Consider the following 20578-nt stretch of genomic DNA (forward strand, 5'->3'; position numbering starts at 1 on the left):
CTGGTTCAAGGACAGGACATATATACACACGCAGCTGAGTAAAAAAAGTCATCTTACCCAAAAGGAAAATAGTAGTAAGGAATGGGATTAAAAGAAATAGGGGAGGTGGGGGGCGGGGAATAAGAGGGAGGGTAGATAAAGGGAGGCAATAGTCAAAAGTAAAACAGACTCTTTAGGAGGTAATAGGGTTAAAAAGGAAAGGATGTGGAAGCTCAGTCTCAAGCAATAATTGAACATGAAGCAGTTCCTTATGGGGCAAGTGGGACAAAATGAGAGGGCCAGGACAAGGGCAGCAGGAAATGCACTGGAGCATCTTCGGGGAGGATGAGAACAGCAGGAGGGAAGCCCTTATCAACAAAAACAGAAGAGCTAGAAGAGGTGCTGATCAGAGCTAGTTATGTTAGTTAGTGGTAGTCTCTTGGTGACCAAGAATGACAATTATCTTTGTGCATTATCATCTATTGATGTACCCTCATGTGGTTTTGGAGTCCAAAGACTGAGGCGCAAAGTTTGTGGCACATGGGGCATGGGACGCCAGTTGTTACGGGAGGGGCGGTTGTGGCCTGGTGTTGGCATTCACGTGCAGCGGCAAGACGTCGACGTCGTTCATCTTCAAAGGTGGTGGCGGCATGGTTAATGTGGGTTTGCCAGCTGCTTCTGACAGAGGCAGCAAGTTCTAGTTGCTTTGGTGTAATGCCAATCCACTTCAAGTTTGACTTTAGCTGATCCTTGAATCTTTTCTTTGGTCGGCCTTGTTTCCTGAGTCCAGCTGACAGTTCACCATAGAATACTTGTCTTGGTATTCGTTGTGGGTCCATGCGGATGACAGGTCCAGACCATCGTAGCTGGGTTTTGAGGATCATGACTTCGATGCTGGTGGAGTTGGCTCTGTCGAGGACTTCCTGGTTGGTGATACGGTCCTGCCATCGGATCCTCATGATTGACCGGAGAGAGCGTTGGTGGAATTGCTCCAGCTGTTTCATGTGCTTCCGGTACAGTGTCCATGTCTCGCAACCTTACAGGAGCAAACTGAGGACCACTGCGTTGTACACTTTGAGCTTCGTCACAGTGCTTACACCTCTGTGTTGGAGGACTTTGGAGCGCAGCCACCCGAGTGCCTGGCTGGCCTTTTGGATCCTGGCATTGATCTCGTGGTCTAGGGACCCGTCGTTGGCGATGGTACTGCCCAGGTACTTGAAAGTGTTGATGTTAGAAAGCTGTGTGCCGTTGATTGTAATGCACGGCTGGTTAGTTGGCCTCCCTGGTGCAGGTTGAAACCTCTGTTTTGCTGAGGCTGATAGTCAGGCCAAACAGTTTTGTTCGGTAGAGAACCTGTCCACAATGGTTTGAAGATGATTTTCTTGGTGGGCCATGAGAGCACAGTCATCTGCGAAGAGAGCTTCCAGGATGAGTCTCTCTGTTGTCTTTGTTTTTGCAGTCAGGCGGCGAAGGTCGAATAGTGAGCCATCCAGTCGGTATTTGATGTAGACGCCAAGGTCTAGATCCATCACAGCATGTCGTAATACTTGGGTGAAAAATAGGTTGAATAGTACGGGAGCGAGGACACAGCCTTGTTTCACGCCATTGGAGATGTTGAAGAGATTGGAAGTCTCTCCACCAGATAGGACTTCTCCTGTCATGTCGACATGAAAGAGCTGGATCAGTTTGATGAATTTTGCTGGGCAACTGAGCTTGCTGAGGATCACCCACAATGCGTCCCTATTCACTGTGTCGAATGCCTTTGTCAGGTCTATGAAGACAATGTAGAGACTCAGGTTCTGCTCAAGGCATTTTTCCTGCATTTGCCTCACCGTGAAGACCATGTCGATGGTACTGCGATCTGGTTGGAAGCCACATTGTGATTCAGGCAGGTTCGGCTCTGAAACAGATGACAGGAGTCTGTTGAGTATAACACGGGCAAGGATCTTTCCGGCAGTGGAGAATAGTGAGATGCCTCTGTAGTTGTCACAGGCTGCTCGTGTGCCTTTGTTCTTGTATAGGGTGACGATGGAGGCATCTCTGAGTTCTGAGGGCATGTCTTCCTCTTCTCATATGCTGGTCAGCATTATGTAGAATGCCTGGAGCACCTTTCCATTTAAGGCCTCATACACCTCGGTTGGGATCCTGTCTTTACCGGGTGCCTTGCCGGCACTCATTTGTTTAATGGCTTTTTGGATTTCCTCTATTGAAGGAGGGACGTCAAGTTGTTCAATGGTGCGGTTTTGGGGATCTGGTCAAGGGCGCTTTGGTTGACTGAAGAGGGTTGGTTGAGAAGCTGACTGAAGTGTTCTTTCCACCTGTTACTGATGCCTTTTTTATCTTTTATGAGAGTGTCACCGTCAGAGGATAGCAAGGGAGTGGTGGTAGGTTTTAATGGCCCATAGACAGTCTTGAGGGCACTGAAAAATTGTTTGTAGTTTTTCGTATCAGCAAACCGCTGGATTTCTTCTGCCTTTTTTTCCCGCCATCGGTCTTGCATCTTCCTGATCTCACAGTGCTGTAGCTTGGAGAGACTTGATTCTGTCCTTTTTAGGAGCAGAATTTGGGTTATTTTGCCACTCCATAAAGGCTTTGTTCTTTTTGCTCAATAGGTCTTCAATAGCAGTGTTGTTCTCGTCGAACCAGTCCTGGTGGTTGCATTTTTTGCGGCCTAGGACTGCCTTTGATGTTTCCTTCACTGCATCTCTGAACTGGTTCCATTTCTCGGTTGAGTTTCCAGTGAGTGGTCCTTTGGCAGACAGCTTGTCATCCAGGCAGGATTGGAATGTTTGCAAATAAGATGGATCTCTAAGATGACTCACGTTGTAAAATGCGCGAACTGTCTGGGAGTGTTTTGGATGGCGAGGCCCAATGCGCATTTGTAGAGTCGCTCTAACCAATCGGTGGTCTGTCCAGCATTCAGCTCCTCTCATGGCTCTGGTGATCTGTCCATCCTGGATGTCTCGCCGGCGTACAATGATGTAGTCAATGAGATGCCACTGTTTTGATCGTGGGTGCATCCATGTTATTTTATATTTGTTCGTCATTCTGAACACAGTGTTCGTGATGGTGAGTTCAAACTCTGAGCATTTGCTGAGTAGCAGTAGGCTGTTGTTGTTCATTTTGCCTATGCCGTGTTTGCCGAGCACTCCTTTCCATCTTTCATGGTCCTGGTCAACGCAGGCATTTAAGTCTCCCAGTAGTATCAGCTTGTCATTGGTGGGCACTGAGTGCAGGACGGCACTCAGGTCAGAGTAGAACTGCTCGATGGTCTCTTCTGTGCTGGTTAGTGTTGGGGCATATGAGCTGATGATTGTGGCATACCGGTCTTTGCTGAGAGACAAACGGATCTTCATGAGCCTCTCACTGATGCCCACAGGCAAGTCTGGCAGCTGTTTGAGAAAGCTGGTCTTGATAGCCAGGTCAACACTGTGATTTCTGTCTTCATTTGTGGCTCTACCTTTCCAGAAGAAGGTGTATCCAGTCGTGGGTTCGCTGAATGATCCCTCTTCTGGTAAGCGTGTTTTGCTTAGGGCTGCGATGTCGATGTTATATCATGCCAGTTCTTTACCAATTAGAGCTGTTCTCTCAGGTCTTGGGGTATTCTCTCTATCAAGTAATGTTCTGATGTTCCATGCTCCTAGTAGGAGTTTCTTTGTATTTTTTCTTTGATTTCGACCACTTAAAGGGATGACCTGCCAGCCACGGTATGCTGACCGGGTGTTTGTAGGGCAGGCAATGTTTGGGACACCTTTTCTGGTCCCCTCCCTTGATTAGGGTGAGCAGTGCTATCCTAGAGAGGGCTGCTCAGTTGCCCAGGATGCTGCCGAACGTCTCTGCTGCCCTACAGAGCCGAGTGACCACTGCTCTGTGGGCCGCCTACGTGCAGGATTGTGACTACAACTGCCAGTGGTCACCTCCACCTGTTGCGTCGCCACTCCCCCATCGCCGCAGGTCTTGAAGAGGATGGACAGGGTTAGGATAGATGAGTGTGCACAAAGATACTTGTGCGTGAAGGAGATTTAAGTGGAAAAGTCGATGCACAGAGACAGTCCCACTCTCTTGGCGTTGGAAGTCTGGGTCCAGTGGCATGAAAAGTCATTACACCTGGAGACTTCCTCAGCTGCATTAGATGGCTGTGTTGTCTTTTGTGCTCTAATACACCCTCAGCACTCCACAGTGCTTTGCTGCGTCGCCCTCTCAGCCGTTGAACTTTCTTATTGGTTTCTTCCATCTGTTCAGCCGAAGCAGTCTTCACATGCTGGGTAAGCAAAGTCCTGGTTCACCAGGGGTCGACGACTGGATGGCTACCTTTACAAGGTTTGGCCGGCCTGTCGAAGCCGTTGCCCGGGGTGTGGCCACTACTGCATGCTAGTAGCTACTGGGAGCCACAAGTGAGAGCTGGGTGTCAGAGGCTGGAGAGCTGCCCTAGGAGGACACGACAAGCCCTCCATACCAGAGATACCAGAGATACTACCCCTCACTGAAATTCTAAAGTAAGTTTATAATGATGCTTTAGAAATTAATAGAATGGAACTGAACAGATCCAAAACAGTTGGCACAAAGCAGAGCTCTTGGAGTGACTTCCCCCCAGTAGGCCCTGTATGCCACCTTCTTGCCACCCACCCTACTGGCATATCTGCAATCTTTCTCCTACCCTTTTTAGCTCTGAAACTTATTATCAAATAAATATTGCCAGGGCTACTGGAAACAGGCTGTCAACCAGTTTTCCTATGATTCTATTCATTATTTTTCCAATTTCCCAACTAAAATACAGCTCTTCTGGCTGCCATATATGCAGTGTTTCTTCCTATTTTAAGTTTCTTGAGGTCAGGGACAGTTTAATCCCCTTTTCTTTGTAGTATCTTACATAATAGGGACTTAAAGCCTGACTGACTGGACAACAACAAAAGGCCTGGATAAAATGAAAATGGATGTATTTATTAAGAATAATCATAATAGCTAACATTTTATACTGTGCTTATTTGTACTTTACAATTACTGTCCCATTAGATCCTCACAATAACCCTAGAAGTTAATGTTATTATTATGAACCCCATTCAAAAAAAAGGCAAACAGAGATGAAGTAATTTGCTCAGGGTCACACAGCTAGTCAATGCCTGAGCTCTCATGCCAACTCAGATCTTCCTGATTCCACGTCCAGTGCTCTATCCTGTAAACCTTAAAATTTCTTAGCCTTATGAATGTTGGAAATTTCCCCATTGGGAAATTTCATACTTGAAAAATTTCCTACTGATAGTAAGAACTCTATTGGAATGTGAAACTCCTTGGCATGGGAGGATCCTTCTCCTCCCTACTTAAGACTACTTTAGGACAGAACCCTTTTGCTAAACGATGGAAAGGGCTTTGACCTATGCTTAAGCATAGAACAGGAAGTTCTTTGAGTCATGATTGATTTTAGAATTGATACAATAGAGATACTTGGAATGACAGAACCAGGTCTTGGAACTTACAATCTCCACCCTACTCAGAGTAACGGAATTTGGGAAGGGCTGCAGCAAAGATCAAGATTTAATTATTTGAGAATATGACCTTCAACAGACATGTGCAAAGGAAACAGACCTCTGGGTGGTCCTGGGTTAAACTAGAGCCACCATTGGCACAGGGGAGACATGGACAGTGATTGGTAGATGTGAGAACTGAGGGGAGAGGACTTAGATGGTTTCCTTAAAGATAGCGGGGTCTGAGGACAGGAGGATGAGGTTTTGCTCTGAGAGGTTTTGCTCTGAAGGAGTCTGAGAGGAGAGAGGTCCTGGAGGGAGAGCTCCTGGAGAGGTCTGAGAGGAGGGTTTGATCTGAAGGAGGCTGGAGGCCTCTGAGACTGACTCACTCTCACTCTCTCACACTCTCTCTCTCTCTCTCTCTCTCTCTCTCTCTCTCTCTCTCTCTCTCTCTCTCTCTCTCTCTCTCATATCTTTCTTCCTCCTGTTTGTAATTAAAAACTCCATAAAAGGTTGACTGCTGACTTGAGTTTTCATTTAGGAATTACATAGCTGAATTCCTTGGTGACCTTAAATTAATATATATCAGTCTTTTAAAGTGATTTCCATGTCACAATCCACTGTGCCACCTAGCTGCCCCAATATCAAGAATATGCCAGACAGGATCATAAACTTAGAGATGGATAGGATACTCAGAGGTCATCTAGTTTAACCCCTTCACTATAAAGATGAGGAAACTAAGGCTAAAATTTGCCCATGGTCACACACAGCTAATAATTAGTCAACAATATTTATCAGTACTTACTCTCTTCTGAGCCAGACATTGTTAGATTTATTTCTGGTTGTGCTGAATATTATATTTGGTGGTCCCCAGGGATTGAATTTCTAAATCCCAAAATGAATTACTAAAGTAAAATGTAATTTTATGGTAGTTTATTTACAATAGAGGGAAGATATTAAGGAATGAGAGAGAAAGAGAAAACTCCGGCTTCCTCTGATCCAGGTAGAAATTCTAAGCTTAATCAGGGAAATGAGTCTCAAGACGATGGACCTTTCTCGGAGGTGAAAGGCAGGACACTAAGTTAGCCTTTCACTCACCAAGGTGACCATCTGAAAGAAAAGCAGTCTGAGGTCTCCTGCACAAGTTCCTCCAGGGGTCCAGTTCCACAGCCAAGTCCGAGTGTTTGTCTTCCAGTCTCTCCTCAAGTGTCTGTTGATTCTTACAGTTTCTCCTCCGAGTGACTCTTCTTCACTCCAAACTCTAGAGACTAATCTAGTCTAGAGACTAATCCTCCAGTCTTAACTCTGGGTCAGAGTTCTTCAATCTATCTCCAATCTCGAATCTCTTTGAATGATCCTCTGGCCTCTGTGGTCCTCTTTTTTAAAGATCTTTTTCTCTTGTGTCACCTCCCCTAAATTTCACGTCTACCAATCACAGCAGACGCTCCTCTCCAGGACTGCCCATTCTTTAGTTCACAACTTCTTTGGTTAGATTATGCTTTTTTCGGTTATATTTTTTTAGTAGTTAGTTTGTACGTTTAGTACAAATGGGTAGATCTACTTCAAATACTGCGTTTCCACCTTTTGGGGATTAAAATCTAAAAAACGGATTGTGGATTACAATTCAATCTTCCCAATAAAGGAAGAGCTAAGTACCTTCACTTTTACAATCAGGGGATTACAATTTAATCTTCACAATCAAGGAAGAGCTAAATATCTTCATTGTTACAATCAGAGGAGAGCTAAATCCAATCTTCACACATTGTACTAAGGACCATAAAGGCAAAGATAGGAGATAGCAAACCTTGGCCTCCAGTTGCAACATATACACCAATAGGGACAGTCCAGTGTGGAAAGGTTGAGAACCTAGAAGATGAAGGGGAATGGAGAAATTCTTTGGCTAGTTAGGAAAGACCACTAGCTGAAGGTGTTGTTTGAGCTGAGTCCTGAAGGAAGCTCAGGAATCTCTAGAGGAGGAGAGAAGGGAAGGTATTCCAGGCATATTCAAAAGCCCAGAGATGGGAGATGAAGGGTGGTTGACAAGCAAGAGCAAATCAACCAGCAAGATTGGAAAACAGTGTGTCTACAAGAGAATGATGATGTAGAAAACTGACAATACTGGGAAAAGCTTCAAATGCTCCCCCTTTTCCCCCCAAAAAGGAGTGTATATTTGATGCTACAGGTCATAGGAAACCAATGGAGCTTATCACATTAAGACGGGAGGAGGATGAGGACAAGGGCATGGTTATGGTCAGATACAAACTTTAGAAAACCACTTTGGCAGCTGAGCTGGTGTGGAGAGAGCCTGGAGACAGGGAGCCCAGAAAAGAGGGTACAAGTAGGCCATAGCTGGAGCTTGAGTGGATGAAAGTCTGAACTAGCCTGGTCACTCAGAGTAGAGAAAAGGGGATGGAGACAAGATATGTTTAAGGAAGAAATGACTGCAAGGGACAAAAAAATGGGTAACTTGGAGAACAGTGGTCTTTGGGAATAACAGCAAAGACTGCAATATGGAAGGATCTGGGAGGAAAGGAGTGAATTCAAATTGGATTATGTTGAAGTCTGAGATGCCCTCTGGACATCCAGCTCCACCAGTCCAACAGACAGCTGGCAATGCAGGGCTACTATGGAGGATTACTTCTAAGTCTCCAGAGAGAAATGGGGTCTCTTGGGTCATCAGTGAGGGTATTGTGTGTGTGTGAGGTCTGAGGACTATGGGTTGAAGACAGGAGGCCAACCAAAAGCAAAGGAATGCATTATCAGTCCACTGATTGCAGCTTCAACTTCCCAGAATATACAATATTCTGGGGCAACTCTGAATAGAGAAGTAAAGAATGTCCCAGGAAAGGGAGGAGAAATGGAAGGGAGCTTTAGCCATGGAAAAGGGGATTTCTAGCAGAATATTTTCCAGGCAACTGGCAAAGTTTGTTTTCAAGGACAGGAGACAAGGGGATGGCAACCAAATATTTCTACAACTGTTAAGTCCATTTAGATAAATGTTATCCATTTAGATTATATTTGCAAGTTTTTTTTAATCGAGGGCAACCAATAGTTACTGTCACAGTGCAAAAGCCTATCTACTGAATCCTAGCATACTGTTAGATTTTATTTCTCCTTCAACAGGGCCTTTCAATATTAGGTCACCAGATGGGTGGGGGATTGTGATTCCTGTTCTCTCCTCCTTTCTTCTACTCCCATTCTCCAATGATCTGCATAGAGATTATAACTGGGCCCCCCGACAGATAACCCCTTAGCCATGTGGAGTCAATTCATATCAAGCAATTCCTAAACATGACAAATCCACTTTCAGTTCTTTCCTGAGACTGATGACAGAAGTATCTGGGTACCTCGCAATGACACATGCACTTTTGTTTTTGTTTCTCCAGCACCTATCACAGAGTCTGGCATTTGGCAGGCTCCATACCAGTTAGGTGAGTGATGGATTGGGAGGCATTAAAACATCCAACTTAACTCTAAGGGGAACTTTTCATTTTTAAAATAAGTTCATATTAATTTAGGAATAAGACTACAAGTAAAAGCAACAATAACAACAACAACAACCAACCAGGGATATTGCTTTTCTAAGAAACCATAGAAAATATCTCCGTATACTTATTGTTATGAAAGCAAGTAGTTTAGTACCTTCATGTAATTTACAATCTTTGCAAGAACTCCAAATTTGTAACCGGAGCCTCCAGAGAGTGCTTTGAAGTTAAATGATCCATTACTGTGATCTGGAAGAGAAAACAAGAGAAGACATTTTCTAACCCTTTTTTAAAAAAGTGGTTTGTTCATGGTTTCAATTCTGTATATGCCTTCTAAGCAGCTGGAGATCTGCCTCCTGCAATCCCTACAGTAAGAGAGATTTTTGAGTGTTTGTTCTTCGCTAAATTCAACTTTTTAAAAAATGTGGGTAACAAGTACTTATTCTAATTCTCTATCCTTCTTCCCCACTAAAGGAAGGGACAAAAATGTAGATTTCCAAATAACAGGCAAATCCAAAGTGATACATTTGGATTTTTTTCTTTTAAAACATCTTATTCAGTGCAGTTCTCAAATTTAGACTAAGATTTTTGCTGGGAGGACTTTGGAGTTCACCAGGGAGCTCCCAGAGAAGATCCTCTGAAGGCAATATCTGAACCTGTAGACACCACACTTTATTGTCAATTAACTGAACCCTGAGGGGTGGAGGGACTTGTCCTAGGCCACTTTCATGGTCAGAGGGGTGAGCTGACCCAAGCTGGGCCTTCCTGATTTCAAGGTCATCTCTTTATTCACTGGGAGGCTGGTGCTTCTCTGTCACAGTGCTTATCTCTAAGAATTCTTTCAAATAGTCTCCTGAGGAAAAGGAGTCCCCCAATCCACAAAGGACAAATAGTAGCTTGCTAGATGATCCCTCAATTCAGCTGTTCCTCTGCCTTGCCAACCTCACATCATTCCACTCCTACACAGCACCATCCTAACCTCACAGAGTGATAGATGCAGGAGGAGGATGGGGGAGGAAAATTCATAATTGCTAGTGGAAGCACATCCTACTCACAGGCTTTATTCCATTCCTACACAGTGCAGGGCTAACCTCCCATATTGACTCAGGGGGTGGAGGAGAGGCGTGGAGCAGTCATGATTGCTAATCAAAGTGCACATCCCACTCATAGGGGATCAACTGGTCTGGTGGGGAGGGGCTCAAGAAAAGAAAAAAAATCAAACCAGCTGCCCCTTGCTTAGCAACAATACTTTAACCACCAGAAATGACAATGATGACAAGTCAAAGGGATTCCAAAGAAAGAAAGACTCACAGGATACTGAGGGAAGCAAGGCTGGTATGAGCTGAAATTTCAATGAGAAGGGATGGCTGTGCTTGGAGATGTAGCAAGTTTACCTGAGAAGGGAGCTGTGTGGGTTAAGAACCTGAAAGCCAGGCTGTCCTTTGGGCCTCCTCTTTCACCAAGATAGCATCATATCTGCTGGAAGGGTGACTAAAGATTATGGGTCCTTTTCTATGAGCTAAGGGGACCTGACAACACTGGCAGTCTGACCTGCACTACATGACACATGAGTAACTGATAGAAGGAACAGAAACATGACAGTGATGATACAGCTAAGATCCTCTTATATACAGCTAGAGATAAAGAAGCCTGCAAAACCTTGTACCATGCAGGAATTCATTAGGCAGGGCTGTGAAAAGGGAGGAAAGTGCCTGATGTACAAACACAATATGCTGCCTTCTAGATTCCAAATCCCTGCTGGCCAAGCACCCAGGGAGCTCACCAGAAGAGTTTGGATGTAATGATCACAAAAACAAAGGGCCTACCAGCACCCTCAGTCTCTAGTGAGGCTGCCTAGGAATCCCACCCCAGTCAAGCTTTGGACACATTCCCAATGAGGAACACAGATCAGCTTTGTTTGGGACCCCTGGCCTCCGCCTTTCAGCACCACTCAGGAGTTGTATTCCCTTATTCACAAGCACCTACCCAGCCCTGAATAGACTATAATTAATCTAGAGAAAAAAGGTCTCCCAAGGGAGCACAAGCTCTTCCTTGGGTGCACAGGGTTTTAACTTAGCAATTCAAACCAGTCACCAGGTCTGTTTCAATGATCACAGGATCCTAGACTTAGAACTGTCAGGGAACTGAGAGGTGGCTGAATCAAAAACTCTTACAAATGAGGAATCTGACTGACACCCATAATTTGAGTGACTCATTCTGGGTTACTCTGTCAGTGTCTCAGGTGGGATTTGGGTCCAAGCCTTCCAGAAACCATGATCGACTCTATACCCACCTCCCACTAGAATCAAGCCAAGTCATCCAGCATCGATCAAACAGGTACCTACTATGTTCCAGGCATCATAAGGATACAAAGAAAGGCAAAACCAAAACTAAATTATACCTCTAGAGAGAGAAAGTGCTATCCTGGACTAGCCTTTATCCTTGGCTTCTTCCCAGTCCCTGCATCTCCTAGCTTCCTCATAAATAATTAATTCACTGATTCAACATTGTTATATCTATTGATTAAGGAAGAAAACAGAAATAAAATGAAACCCTTAGTTCTCCAACAAACCCCTAGAGTCCAGAAGTTTTTTAAGTCAACCTTCACCTACATACAATTACTCTAATGATTATTTTTGGATTTTCTCTTTTGCTTTAAACCTTAAATCAATCTGAATTTTGCAGATGAAACAGCTGAAATTTGGAAGAGAAAAGTGGGGAAATGGGCACATGGGACAATGCACATTTTCCAATGCCCATGAAATCTGGTTTAACACAGTGGCAACAGCAACACTCAGACTCCCTCTCCTCAGATAAGTAAATCACAGATAAACCACTTCTTCAAACAAAATACTTTCCAAATGATTGTTATTGTGGAATTGTGTGCAATCATACTGTTAAGTCACAATAATTACAAGCAAACGGTCTACTCTCCAAAAGGTGCTCTATGGAATCTCAAAATTATTCCAATTTGTCTCTAAATAGCCCATAGAAACTGTTTGCTGCACTCACTACTTGGGTGAGGACAAATTTTCTACAAAGAATATTCTCTACCTAATAAACCATTCCTCTGAACTATGATGTGTGCGTGGCAAGAAGGAAAGGAAAGGAAAGCTGAGTTGTTCCACCTGGGTTTACCTGGTGACCCTGACATGCACAGACAGAAATGATTCAGCTCTAAATAGGCACCAACAAGTTCTTCTGGGATCTAAGATTCTTAAACCTTCTCTCTTCTCAGTTTTACATCTCAGGTCACCTCCTTCCCCATCTCAACCTAAGTAACGATGTTCAGGAAGAAGGTAAAGACATCCCAAGAGAGTCTAACTCCTTATTAAAGATTAAAAAATAATAATAAATGGACAGCCCTGCCTAGCCCTGGCCCCACCCAATGGCTACAGGAATTCTGTCCCTGCCCTTCAGAGAATTAGCACTGAGGGGGAAATACATCCCAGGACATGTAAAGAGTGGAACCTAATGCAAGGCAGGGGGCAGTGAAAGACTAGGCCAAGGCTTTTCTGCTAAGGGGAAGAATACAAAAAATAATTTTTTGAGGGAGGGATGATATGGGAGAAAAGGAGTAGAAGATAAAGTCAGCCCTGAGGAAACATGGAATTGGAGAGATAAGAAAGGAGAAACTGCAAAGACTCAGCATGAGCAAGGAGGACAGAATGCTCAGTGCCTAGATCAGCAAGAAAGTCAATTCGGTTGGAATGTAGAGTACATGAAAAGGAGTCATATGAAAAAACAATGACAGTAGCTCACCTTTATAAAAAGATTGTAAAAGTTAACTTAATAAAAGTTAAGCAATTTACCCAGAGACACATGATAGTAAATACCTGAAGCCAGATTTGTACTCTGGTCTTCCTGTCCCCACACCTGATGCTCTGTCTACTGTATGACCTATAATAATTGTCAACTTGAAATATAGAAATCCTAATCTTGAGATCTTGAGAACCCCATGTTTGTAGCAATGTGAGGTCTAAAGACCTCAAGTTTGACCTTGTCACATGAAAATTTATCACAGGGAAATCCTAGACTCAGAGTTTCAGGCTAACAATAAACCTTAAAGCAGGGATCCCCAAACTGCAGCCCCCTGAGGCCATTTATCTGGCCCCCACTGGACGTTCTGAAGTGACACCTCTTTCATTAGTGGTCAGTGAGAGGAGCACAGGATGGAGCATCATCCTGTGTTCCTGGAGTACTGTAAGTAGTGGTGCCTCAAAGCGTGGCATTGCTCACGTATAGTACTACTTCCAGTGACATAATCCTTTGCGGGGCGCCTTGTTCTGAGAGTAACTGAACAAGAACGAGGCGCCACGCAAAGGATTATGTGGCTGCACAAAGGAAGATGTCAGCATGGTGAGTGGCAATCTGGAGGAGGGGATTCCACACTGTGTATTGTGATGATTAAAATAGTGGAAGACATAAACTGTTGCAGATAAAGAGTTGGAGCCTTAAATTATGACCGCAGAAAATGTTTTCAAGACAGTGTCTTGTTTTTAAATCAAATATAAGGTGGATGCCAGGGAAAAATTCCCAATTATTAAATATATCCAAGTCAGCTGGGTGTTATAGAGATTTTAATTCATACAAATGAGGAATTAAAGAATTAAAGAAAGAGAGAAAGAGAGAAAAAGGGAATAATGGGGAAAGGGCTATACCAGCCTAGGGGCATGAGCCAGCCTATCATGAAAACCCTAAGAGAGGGATTAGTCAGTCTTTTATCAACTCACCACAAGATCTCTGCTAGCCCCAAGGGAGACCCTTCAAGGCATCTTTGGCCAGCTGCCTCCTACAATTCAGCCTTTCCCAGCTGAGTGTCCCGAGAGAGACAGAGTCTCCTCAGAGGGAGTTCCAGTGAGAGTGTCCTTTGCTCTCAGTTTTTCCTCTCCTTTTAAAGGGAATTTTCTCCTATGTCACTTCCCCTAAGTTCTCACATCTACCAATCACAGTAGATGTTTTTCAAAGGACAGACCATTCTTAATTCACACCTAAAAAGGCTTAAATTTTTTATTAAGTTCACACCAGAAAACCTCTGAGTAAGTTTCTCACCTCTTTGCTCCTTGTAAATTCACAAGTTGCCTGACCTTTATAGATACTTAGCACCCTTTTGTATTAGATCTAAAAATAGGCACAGCTTAAGAACTTTTGCCTTACTATAAGTATGGGTTTAAGTATTTTTCATTGTTCAGCAAGGAGTCTCTTCCCCTAAAGCAGGCTTAAGTAGGGGTGGAGTAGAGATCTCACATTCCTGATCTAAGTAGAGGTCTCACATTCGTGATCTAAGTTCCTTCATTGTTTAAAATGGGGAATGGTCTTAACCAAACTTTATGAAGTAGGGTCTGAGAATTTTTAAGGTTCACAGTATACTGCTGCCGGGTATAGTGGTGGCAGTGTTGGGCCTGTGCAAGGTGTGACAGGCCCATCACAGCCAGTACTGCAGTCTCTGCTATCCCAGACAGCAGTATACAGTGTCACAGGCCCAACACTGCCTCTAGTACTGTATACAGGCATTGGATAGCGGTGATCTGGCCTGTGACATCAGCGGTGAGCCTCTACTGTGAGAAGCCCAACACGGTCACTGGGTATATAAGTCACCCCCTGTTTTGGGGGGTCAAATTAATATAAGACAGTGTCTTATTTTGGGGGAAACACGGTAGTAAAAGGCCCTCATACTCCCCCAGATGCAGAACATAATGACCCCTATAGGGGGCCCTAAAGGCCATTGTACTGTGTAGTAATGTAGGGAGAGACTTTTGGGCAAAGGGAGATTATAGAGGCCATTATGTTGTACATCTGGGGGAGTATGGATGCCATTGTACTAAGTGGGGGGAGTGAGATGTGTTTTTTGTATCATGGTCTATAATTACAGATCCATAAATACGGACCGCAAGAGGACACACACTAGTATCATGCCTTCTTTTTTCCTGTCGTGGAATCTGATGTGATCAGATTTCTGTGTGAGTTCACAGATGGCAGTGTGGTTCGCACAGGGTAGTGTGAACTGGAAAGGTAGCAGAGGAACTGGCTCTGTAATAGTGCCGATTCCCGCACTGCACCAGTGTGAGCCTAAGTGGTCAGGCTGAAATGATGTGGACTGGGAAGCCTTCATTGATGGATACAGATCAGACTGCATTGATGGGCAGTACAGTCTGTATGCCTCTGTGTGGGCAAAATTATTGTTGGTATATTGTTTTTTAGGGATATATATATATATATATATATATGTTTTACTAATAGCAATTTGGAATCCCTAGGAAACAATGACATCAAGAAAGAGAAAAATTGACTCGGAGTGTAGGACATTCAAAGAACAGTGGACTTATGAAATAAATGAAATAAAAGGGAAGAGCTGCGTGTTTGATATGCCAGAATATAGTGTCTGTTCAAAGAATACAATTTGTGTCAACACTATCAAACTCAACATAAAGGCAAATATGATTGTTTGGTTGGAGATGTGAGAAAAGATGAAATATTAAAACTGAAAAATACATTGACAACTCAGCAAAATACTTTTGTGAAGCAGAAGCAGCTAAATATTTCTCTGTTATGAAAATTATGGTAGCTTGTGTTAACTTCATTAGAGCTAATGCACTAAACCTCAGACAATTTCAGGAATTTCTGTCTGACCTAAATGTTGCTATGAAGTGTAAAGATTAAAATTTAGAGGAGTCTTAGGCAAGATAGAAATTAGTTTCTCTCTGCAAGGAGTATTATATTTTTATGATGTTTATTAAAGGTTAAGGATTAAAGAAAATACAGAATAAGAAAGCACATGCCTAGGCCAGAGAGGCCTAGACAGGATAACCTCACATCATGGAAGAGACGCGTCTGCTCCAAAACGGAAGTCCAAAAGAGCCTGAGCCTATTCACAACCAGGTTTAAATACTCCATCTCGCTCTCGGCCCAGGTGAGATTACAAAGCATTCTGGGGAAGTGGAGCAAGGGCTTCTGGGAATTGAAGTCCTGGATTCAAGTCTATTTTTTACAGAAGATGTTCTGTACCACACAGAAGTCCATTGGTCGAGTCGAGGGAGAGTTTTGAGACATTTCTATGACTTACTTCCACAGATTGCAGGCTTTTATGCTTTCAAAAAACAAAGAAGTACCAGAGCTCAATGATGCAGAATGGAAATGGCACCTCGCCTTTCTGACAGATGTAACAGCTACTCAACAGTTTCAATGTGCAACTTCAAGGAAAAGGGAAGCTCATCTGTGATATGCGATCATATGTGAAAGCATTTGAAGTAAAATTAGGCCTCCTTATCAAACTAACAAAAAAGAGGACAATTTTTACCATCTCCCCTTAACTCAAAATCTGTTAACAGAAAAACCCTTGATTGCATTCCCAAAAGAAACATGTGTGGATTCACTGGAAGAGTTGCAAAAGGAGTTCCAATTCAGATTTAAAGAGCTTCATCTCCATGAACAGGACATACAGCTTTCCTGTAACCCATTTTCTATTGACATTGAAAATGTGGATACAATTTAACAAATGGAACTGGCTGAACTACAGAATTGTGACTGTCTGAAGGATGCATTCAAGTCAAGCAGCTTGCCTAATTTCTATGCATCTCTCCCCACGGAGACATATCCTAATCTCAGGAACCTTGCACTCAAAATGGCAACCATCTTTGGCAACACTTATGTCTGTGAACAGACTTTTTCCAGAATGAAACATCTGAAATCTCCAACCAGATCTAGATAACTGATGCACACTTGCATCACTTGTTACAGCTAGCCAGTGACAAATTTGGAACCCCGGACATTGACCATCTCATTAGTCTAAAGCAGGCCCTTGGTTCTCATTGAAATACTGGCCAGTCTGTTGATTTAAATTTCCTTGTTCTTTATTTTAAATATTGTATTTGTTCACATTTTTATTTTTTTACTTTAAAATAAGATATATGCAGTGTGCATAGGGATTTGTTCATAGTTTTTTTTTTTTAATTGTCTAGCCCTCCAACTGGTCTGAGGGACAGTGAACTGGCCCCTTGTGTAAAAAGATTGGGAACCCCTGCCCTAGAGCTTGGGCCAGAGGAGAGTCAGGGAAGCATGAGCTATGTGCCATGGGCAAGGATATGGAAACCCAGACTGTCTTCAGTGGGCTTTCCTTTTTCAAAGAGATACCACAATCCTAGGTACCTGACTGCCTATTAGATCCAAAGGTAGGAACAAGCCACTGCACCTGATAGGGCCTGTCCCCTACCAAATCACCATCCTACCTCTCTGGTGCCCAGAGTCTGGAGGATCTCAGAATAGAAACTGCCTTGGATGGAGACCCTACCTCAGGTGGGAGCAGCTCTCTTAGTGAACAGATGCATTGGCTCTAGGAGAGACTCTTTCTCTGCTCTTTCCCCTGCCAGCTCTACTCTCTCCTAACCCTATTTTTCTTCCTTGGTATAAATAAAAATGTATTTCTAAGAAAAAACCTTGGACTTCCAGCATTCATTGGCCAGCCTGATTCTTTTAAGTCCCAAAGCTACTGCAACAGACTGAGATGGTAACAACAACAACAAAGATTTTACAGATCCAAAGTAGTATACCCAAAATAAAAAGCAGTCTTTAGAAAAATATATGAAAATGAACATCTTAAGAAAAATGAAAAATCTGGTAAATAAAGAATTATAAGAAACTGATAAAAGTCTACACATACACCAAATCGATAATGAGCAGAGGATATGAGGATCATTTTCAAAGGTGGAAACATAAATTGTTGATAAGTCACTTGAAAAATATTAAAAACCTGAGGGAAATTTAAATTAGTCTTTCATGCAATAAAAAGGGAAGAAAAAAATTAGTTCAGAAGAATCAAGTCCAATGTTGATGTGATTGTAGACAACAAGGTAGCTGCTATTGTGCTGGTAGAATCTCAAAAGGCCCAACTTTAAGTAAATTAGGGAAACAATAGTTTTCCCTGTCAGATATATGGAGAAGGGAAGAATTTATGACCAAACGAGATAAAAAACAATACAAGATGTAAAATGAATAATTTTGATTAAATTTAATTTAAAAGGCTTTGTACAAACCAATGCAACCAAGATTAGAAGGTAAACAAAAAAATGCTATAACAAATTTCTCTGATAAAGGTCTCATATCTCAAATATATAAAGAATTAAGTCAAATTTAAAAGAATGTAAGTCATTCCTCAAATGACAAATGGTCAAAGGATATGAACAAGTAGTTTTTGGATGAAGAAATCAAAGCTATCAATAATCATATGAAAATGTTTTAAATTTCTCAATTAGAGAAATGCAAATTGGAACAACTCTTAAGGTATCATCTCCCACCTATCAGGATGGCCAATATGTCAGTAAAGAAAAATGATAAATGTTGGAGGGGATTGTTAGATTTAAAATAGTTTTGAGTGTTAAATAGTTTTAGATAAGAGAGTGGGAGCCATAAAATGTGATAATTAAAATGTTTGGGAGCAAGGGAAATATATAACAATTATGACCGCTGAAATATGTTTTCTACTGTGTCTTGGTTCTATATAAATATAAGATGGTCGCCAGGGAATATATTCTCAATTTATGAATATGCCCAAGCCAACTGGGTTTTATAGAGAAATTTAATTTATAATACACTGATTAATCAATAGAAAAAGAGAGAAAGTAAGAAAGGAATAAGAATTAAGGGCCTCAAGCCAATAAGGCCTAGACCTCAGTCCTAAGAGATAAATCAGTCAGTTGGTTTTATCACTCACCCAAGATCTCTCTAGGTAAGGCTTCTCATGCCAACCTCAAGCTCCACCTTCAAGAGAGCCTCCTTTCAAGAAATGTTTCCAGAGAATTCTCCTCCTGACTCCTCCTGAGTTCTCCTTCCACAGCCTCCTTCAAGATCTCTACAGGAGCTCTCCCCCCAGGACCTCTCTCCTCTCAGCCCTCCTTCAGAGCATCTCTCAACCTCTTCAGAGCCCGCTATCTTTAAGGACACCATCTAAGTCCCCTCCCCTCAGTTCTCACATCTACCAATCACTGTCCATGTCTCCCCTGTGCCAATGGTGGCTCTAACTTAACCCAGGACAGCCCAGAGGTCTCTCCCCTTTGCACATGTCTGTTGAAGGTCATATTCTCAAATAATTAAATCTTGATCTTTGCTGCAGCCCTTCCTAAATCCTGTTACTCTGAGTACGGTGGAGATTGTAGTTTCCAAGACCTGGTTTTGTCATTCCGAGTATCTCTATTGTATCAATTCTGAAATCAATCATGACTCAAAGAACTTCCTGTTCTATGCTTAAGCATAGGTCAAAGCCCTTTCCATTGTTTAGCAAAAGGGTTCTGTCCTAAAGTAGTCTTAAGTAGGGAGGAGAAGGATCCTCCCATGCCAAGGAGTTTCATATTCCAATAGAGTTCTTACTATCAGTAGGAAATTTTTCAAGTATGAAATTTCCCAATGGGGAAATTTCTAACATTCATAAGGCTAAGAAATTTAAAGGTTTACAGGATGTGGCAAAATTGGAACACTAATGCATTACTGGTGGAGCTGTGAACTGATGTAACCATTCTGAAGGGCAATTTAGAACTATGCCAAAACAATGAATACCCTTTGATGCAGTAATATCACTATGAGGGTTGTATCCTGGAGAGTTAAAAAAAAAAGGGGGGCGGGGGGAGGAACCTACTGATATAGAAATACTTATAGCTGTTCTTTTTGTGATGGCAAAGAATTGGAAACTAAAGGGATGTCCCTCAATTGGGGAATGGCTGAACAAATTGTGGTATATGATGGTGATGGAATACAATTGTGCTATAAGAAATGATGAACAGGATGATTTCAGAAAGAACTAGAAAGACCTAAGTGAACTGATGAAGAGTGAAATAAGCAGAACAAGGAGAACATTGTACAATTTAAAAACAATATTGTGGAATGATCAACAATGATAGGCTTAGCAACTCTTAGCAATACAATGATCCAGGACAATTCTGAAGAACTTATGACAAAGAATGTGATCCACCTCCAGAGAAAGAATTGTTGGGACTCAGAATGCAGATGAAAGCATATGATTTTTCATTTGTTATTTCAGTTTATGTTTTGGGATTTTGGTTTTATAAGACACTAACTTACAAAAACGAACAATACAGAAATGTTTTTCACAAAATGTATAACCCAGAAAGAATGAACTTTTACATAAAGTAAATTTGACTTTACAAAAAGACCTAAGCGAGCTAAGAAAGGATCCAGCAACATACAAAAACTACAAAACCAATTTTATATACTAATACTGTTGTTAAACAGGAAAAAAAAAAGTTGTAAAAAAATATTTTATGGCTACTTTATGAAAGTTGTGAAAATCTGGAAACAATCTATGGCCCCCAAATGGGAAACAGATGAAAAAACCCACTGCCCATCAATGTAATACTTTATTTTTGCAATGGAAAAACTAATTACACAAAGAATCATGCAAAGACTTAAGGAATATGATATGGAGAATGTTTCATTAGAACATAATCATTGATAACAAATTACTTTTTTCAACTAACAAAAGAACTTTATAGGTGTTCTGTGGTGAGGTTTTAACTATTGTTCTAACAAAATGTCAATATTTCAGGTTTTAGATTTTCCTCTTTACTTCTGACTTAATCTCACTGGTCAAGACTGGAAGGGCTTTCCTTCAGGCCCTGCCCACCAAAAGCAGCAGGCCCCTCTGCC

The 20578-nt window shown here is 42.2% G+C and overlaps 1 protein-coding gene across 2 annotated transcripts in view; it reads right to left on the reverse strand.

Moving 5' to 3' along the window:
* The window catches only part of GTF2E2 (general transcription factor IIE subunit 2), a 101765-nt gene that overhangs the window by 38840 nt on the left and 42347 nt on the right, over window positions 1-20578 (reverse strand). For both annotated transcript variants that reach the window (XM_001372540.4, XM_016422934.2), the window contains exon 3: window positions 9084-9175. In XM_001372540.4, the coding sequence (XP_001372577.1) occupies window positions 9084-9175 (92 nt within the window). The remainder of the gene's footprint in view (window positions 1-9083; window positions 9176-20578) is intronic.

This window comes from Monodelphis domestica, chromosome 6 (genome assembly GCF_027887165.1).
Source record: "Monodelphis domestica isolate mMonDom1 chromosome 6, mMonDom1.pri, whole genome shotgun sequence".
Taxonomy (NCBI): domain Eukaryota; kingdom Metazoa; phylum Chordata; class Mammalia; order Didelphimorphia; family Didelphidae; genus Monodelphis; species Monodelphis domestica.